General features: G+C 31.5%; 1 protein-coding gene across 1 annotated transcript; it reads left to right on the forward strand.

The window, feature by feature from the left end:
* Positions 1–251: 251 nt before the first annotated feature.
* On the forward strand, positions 252–6,103 carry LOC139865776 (glucose-6-phosphate isomerase, cytosolic 2B). Its single transcript, XM_071853877.1, has 24 exons — positions 252–398; positions 577–621; positions 709–785; positions 1,228–1,309; positions 1,379–1,426; positions 1,528–1,683; positions 1,782–1,878; positions 1,998–2,040; positions 2,548–2,615; positions 2,716–2,800; positions 2,977–3,025; positions 3,111–3,183; positions 3,295–3,355; positions 3,457–3,523; positions 3,595–3,651; positions 3,792–3,845; positions 3,921–4,049; positions 4,151–4,214; positions 4,750–4,823; positions 4,955–5,008; positions 5,125–5,193; positions 5,328–5,417; positions 5,553–5,660; positions 5,748–6,103. The coding sequence occupies exons 2-24, from the start codon at positions 577–579 to the stop codon at positions 5,796–5,798; spliced, it is 1,701 nt and encodes a 566-aa protein (XP_071709978.1). The 5' UTR covers positions 252–398; the 3' UTR covers positions 5,799–6,103.
* Positions 6,104–6,428: the final 325 nt, after the last annotated feature.

Genomic DNA, 6,428 nt, shown 5'->3' on the forward strand with positions numbered 1-6,428 from the left:
AAGTCTATGTCAGCTGTTATATAAAAAGTCGATGAATTTTAAGTTTAATTACTATAACACAACTAAATACTCTTATCTATATTAAGTTTAAGTTTAATTACCATAGTTAATTATAATTAAATTAAATTAATTATAATTATAAAAAATTATAATTAATTATAAATTTAATTTATAATATTGTGCTAAAAATAAAGACGCCGTCCATTCATTTCACGGCATATTCCAATTTTTTTTTTAACACCTCCACTCGTTCTTCATCATCTCTCTTTGATACATATATTCCGTGCCTACACAGAATCATCATCATCATTATTTTCCATATAATATACAAAAATATATAAATATATATTTCCCCTTTTTTCGATTGTTCATCCTAATCGTTCTTCAATAATCTCCAGGTAATCAATCGTATTCTCACTAACTAATCCTCTTACTAATTTCAGTATTTCAATTTACAATCGCAATCGTAATTTTATTCCTAATCATCCATATAATTGTTATCATATCTGTTTCATAAAATTAGGTCTTCATTACAGTTGTATTCTCGAATTAATCTTGTTCGATTATCGATTGCAGATGGCTACTTTAATCTCTGATAGCGAATCATGGAAAGACCTCAAGGTGTGTTCTTATATATACATAGATATATAATATACTAATCTACATGTTTTAAGTTTTAAATGTAATTGTAATTACTACTAATTACAGGCTCATGTTGGGGAAATTGATAAGACACATTTGCGTGATTTGATGACTGATACGGACAGATGCAAATCCATGATGCTGTAATCATTATTTTATCTTTACTACCATATGTTTATCTTCTTGAATTGTGTTACTTTTCCTTGTAATTTGTAAGCCTTATGTTGAGCTTTAGATTGCATTTTGTGCGAAATTATATAATCAGGCATTACGAAATGCGAATAACTAAAAATGGTGTTCGGAAAAACAATTGGAAAAATGATTTTCTTTTTTTCATGTGAGATAATTCACAATTTTGAAGAAGCCTTTTTGATAACACAATGTCTGTCACCGTTTTAATAAGTGAAGAAATTTAATCTTCCCTAGTTATAAATCACTCCGGTTTCATCTACTTTGAATCAAAACCGATAGTGAGCGTATTTTTAATTATGTATCGAGTATATTTACTCTCTTTTATTAAGTTAAAAAGGGTGTGTTGTGTGCTAAGTGAGTGATGATGCTTCTTTTCATTTGGGCTGTATGCAGAGAATTTGATGATATATTTGTGGACTACTCACGACAACGAACCACTGTTCATACGATGTCTAAGCTCTTTGCGCTTGCTGAGGTAGGTTGACTTTTGTAAACCAACAAAAAGCAAAGTATTTTTTAATCATCTTATTGTTTTGTAATGCAGGCAACAAAGCTGAAACAAAAGATTGATAGTATGTTCAGTGGGGAGCATGTAAGTAAATCTTTAGATTCTTATTAGTTGTAAATATTATAAAGACTTAGTTTTTTTATTGCTGAAGATGTTTGAAATACTAACTGAATGTGCTGTTTCAGATTAACAGTACAGAGAACAGGTCTGTTCTTCATGTAGCTCTTCGTGCTTCGAAGGACACAACGATAAACAGTGATGGGAAGAATGTGGTGCCTGATGTTTGGCAAGTTCTGGATAAAATAAAAGAATTCTCGGATAAAGTTCGCAATGGTTCATGGGTATGTATTCATCTATTTTTAAGTGCTTTTATTAATTAATTAATTAATTAATTAATTAATATAATACTGTGCTATTGGCTAACAGTTGGCCTTTTTAGGTTGGAGCCACAGGGAAACCGTTGACAAATGTGATTGCTATTGGTATCGGTGGAAGCTTCCTTGGGCCATTGTTTGTGCACACCGCTCTTCAAACAGGTGAGTTTTTTTTTTTTTTTTTAACTCCATGTTATTGATTTTATTAATAATCAATGTTCTTTTTGAAACGGGTTGTGTTGAAACGGGTTATGGTTATAATTTGGTTTTGGAATTTACAGATCCAGAAGCTAGTAAATTAGCAGGAGGACGCCAGCTTCGCTTGTGAGTAAACATATACGTTTAAATATTTCACGTTGCCTTTCTAAATGTTAATTTATTTTTTATTTTTTTTATTTTTTATCTTGATTACCGCTTAAAGCATGTTTTTAAATTCACCAATTCATTAATGAATATATACTAGTACAGTCGGTGCTAATTTTGGTCCTAAAAGAAACTCATATGTCTAAAATTAAGGTCTTTAAAAGCACATCATTAATGAAAGACACGCGCGCGTGCGCGCGCGCACACACACACACATATCCTACCATCAGATTTAGAGCTAAGTGTTGATAAAGTAACATGAAATTCAATATATTTATATTATATTCAGAAATTACAATTAAACTGTAGAGCAAAAGAAGTCTTTTCTTATAACTTGCAACAAGTCTCATATTTTATTGTTTAAATGTGATGTGATTTGCCAGTAATTTTACTTGATATTCTCTTTTACCTGGATTTTTTTTTTCTTTTTTTTTCTTTTTTTTTTTTTTTTTTTTTTTTTTTTTGCAGTCTAGCAAATGTTGATCCGGTAGATGTTGCGAGAAATATCACCGGCTTGGACCCTGAGACTACGCTAGGTAAGTTTACTTAATATATGTTTTATCTCGTAAAACAGAACACTACATTAGGTAGCATTGCAGACTTGGACCCTAATTTATTTATTTTTGTATAATGCAGTTGTTGTAGTTTCAAAGACGTTTACAACAGCTGAAACCATGCTGAATGCTCGAACATTAAGGGAATGGATCTCATCTGCATTAGGGTAAGCGTACCGTACTCGTACCAAGTCATAAGATGTTTCTCAAGTAAATCTTGAAATCCAATAACAATGTGCCACCTGTATTATCTTTATACTATACACATCAAACAACTCCATGTACTTGTGTAATCAACAATTTTTTTCAGCAGTTTGACATTAAAGTCTATTTGATGTTTCAGGCCACAGGCTGTTTCAAAGCATATGGTTGCTGTTAGCACAAATCTTAAAGTTAGAATCTTTGTCTTTCTTTTTTATTTTTTATTGATCACATTATAGGCTTCATTGTTTTTACCTTTGGTTATATTTAATACAGCTTGTAGAAAAGTTTGGGATTGATCCGAATAATGCTTTTGCTTTCTGGGACTGGGTAGGAGGCCGATACAGTGGTAAGACTAATTAAAATTCATTTTCTAAATTTATATTTATTTATTATTATTCTGATACATACATGATTGATGTATATTTTTTTTTTTAAAACTTTTTTTTGACTATTTCAGTTTGTAGTGCTGTTGGAGTATTACCTTTGTCTCTCCAATACGGTTTCTCCGTCATTGAAAAGTACAGTGACATATGAACATCATCTCATCCTTAATTATAGCTTCTCATTTTTCATCAACTAATTTGTTTACTGAGACGACTTTTCTCTTATTTATTTATAGATTCTTAGAAGGCGCTAGAAGCATTGACCAGCATTTCCACTCGGTTCCTTTTGAGAGTAACATACCCGTACGTATGCACGGTGTCGATCTTCTCTTGTTTATACGTTCCTTCACTGACATTATATACTGCTTTTTCAGGTTCTTCTAGGTTTGTTGAGTGTTTGGAATGTCTCTTTTCTTGAATATCCTGCTAGAGTGAGTTTTTTTCTCTCTTTGGTTTTTTAAAAAAAAAAAAAAAAAAAAATATCAAGTCACTTTAGAGGTTTCTAGGTTATACGGAATATTATATTGGTCGAATTCTTTCTTTAACATGGTCTTTGTTTCTTGTTGTCAAGGCTATCCTACCTTACACTCAAGCTCTCGAGAAGCTCGCTCCTCACATACAACAGGTGTGTAATGTCATTATTTGTGTACTCCATATAAATCTGTTTTTAAACATCCTAATCTTGAACTTAATATTTTAGGTTAGCATGGAAAGTAATGGGAAAGGAGTGTCGATAGATGGTTTGCGCCTTCCTTTTGAAGCTGGTGAAATCGATTTTGGTGAACCAGGAACAAATGGCCAACATAGTTTTTACCAACTAATTCATCAGGTAAGCCGCAAGTGTCTACTCTCATTTTGCAAGTTTTTTTCCTTATAATTTCCTATTTGTTGATGGCTCTGTTTTCTTATCCTCAATATTGTAATTTTCAGGGGCGTGTAATTCCTTGTGATTTTATTGGCATTGTGAAGAGTCAGCAACCCGTCTACCTTAGAGGTACCATTCACCATTTCCTTTACCTCTACTGACAATTGTGTTACTATTGTAGACCTGCGAAGTCGCGGAATTAATATTTGATTTATAATTATAAATTATAATTATCATAATCATAATCATAATCATAATCATAATCATAATCATAATCATAATCATAATCATAATCATAGTTATAATTAAAAATTAATATAATAATAAGAAAAATAAAAATTAGTTAATTTTATTGAGTTTGTTTTGTTTTTTATATATAAAAGAGAAATAAGTAGGTTTGTTAAAAATTAATGGTTGAGATTCAAATAAACAAATTAATAGTTGATTTGAGGAGACAAACAATTATGACATCATCATCCAAATCAATGGTTGAAATTCATAGTTATGAACTATTTAAAAGGTCAAGATTTAATCTTTCAACAAATGATGACGTAATTACCACTTTCTTTTTTTATATATAAATAAAATAAAGTCCAAGTTAGTTAGATAATAAATAGAAAGAAGAGAAGATTTTTGTTTTTATGATGTTAGATATGGTCTGCAGATGAAGTGGTAAACAACCATGATGAACTCATGTCCAACTTTTTTGCACAACCTGATGCTCTCGCTTATGGAAAGGTAATAAATAAAATTCCTTCAAATTCACATATCAAATTCAATTTCAGTATTCGACTATTGGTATCTATTGTGCAGATACTAGATATAATTCTGTATGATATACAGCTTACTCTAACTTTTCTTGTTTCCAGACACCAGAACAATTACAAAGTGAGAATGTAGCGCCTCATCTTGTTCCTCACAAGGTAATCTCCATATTCCACATTTTTATGCTTGCCATTATTTTTATTATATTATTAAAAGCAGATTCGTCTGCTTGCAATTGAATGCTTGCTTTTAATAATTTCATTCTCATGAACAGACCTTTACTGGGAATCGGCCATCCCTTAGCATTCTACTTCCATCATTGGATGCTTATAGAATTGGACAGGTTTGATCATCACGAACCTCGTTTTTTTCCTTGCTCTTGTTTATTATATTTATTATTATATATAATATATACTTAAACAGAAGTTATAATAATGTCATTGGAACTTGTAAAGTTTAACACTTGCGTCTGTTCAGCTACTAGCTATATACGAGCACCGAGTTGCTGTTGAAGGTTTTGTTTGGGGCATCAATTCTTTCGATCAGTGGGGAGTTGAGTTAGGAAAGGTACGCATGAAAAAATAAATTATTTCTTCCTTTTTTTCTGCTAATAAAACAGATCGAGATTATTAATCAGAATCAATGTTTATGAAAATTTATTAATCATTGGTTTATAACATCCTTTCCTATGTAAAATTGCAGTCATTGGCATCCCAGGTGAGAAAGCAACTTCATGCATCCCGTAAGAAAGGAGAATCGGTCGAGGGCTTCAATTTCAGTACTACTAAGATGCTTACAAGATATCTTAAGGTACATTTATTATTACGTCTATTATATAAACGATCTTTTTTTTTTCTTTCTTTTTTTCTTTTTTAAATTGTGTATTTGTCATGGCAGGCAAGTGCTGATGTGCCTTCGGAACCAACGACCCTTCTGCCTAAGATATAACTCTACGACTTCGATTGATGTTGATGAAGTTTTCTGCAGTGAAATCAGCTGATAACGTATGACACCGATATATCTGCCAATCACAATTTGAGTTCTTTTGCATTGGTTTTTTTGTAACTACATGACACATATTTTTCAAGTGATCCCAAATGTTGGAATAATTGTGTATTTGCTGAATAAGAATCAAGTTGTGCAACAAATTCACGAAATTTACTTCAGGTTCGACTAAAGCGGTAGATGTATCTCGAGCTTGTTTTTTGTCACAATTACATTTCTCATAGTATGTCTTGATATTGTACATTGCTACAAGTTCAAGAAAAACAGTATAGTTGATGGTAAGTTTGGGGGATTCAAGTTAGATCTCATGTCCACCAATTGTTTGATGAAATGCTTCATCAAACCTTAACAGCTTTAGGTGCAGTGACCAGTTATCTGTTCAGACTTCGACATCAAAATGGTTGAAAACTATCAGTCCAACTGGACCAGCTTTCTGTTTAGACTCTCATGAAGTTGATAATTGTAGTACCACCAATTTCTTACAAGTCACGTCCGGGTAATAAGATTAAAACTTAAGAGTCTAAACAGGAAATTGATATAGACAATTGAATATGTCCGTGAAAAAATTTGTCG

This window comes from Rutidosis leptorrhynchoides, chromosome 9, assembly GCF_046630445.1.
Source record: "Rutidosis leptorrhynchoides isolate AG116_Rl617_1_P2 chromosome 9, CSIRO_AGI_Rlap_v1, whole genome shotgun sequence".
Classification (NCBI taxonomy): Eukaryota; Viridiplantae; Streptophyta; class Magnoliopsida; order Asterales; family Asteraceae; genus Rutidosis; species Rutidosis leptorrhynchoides.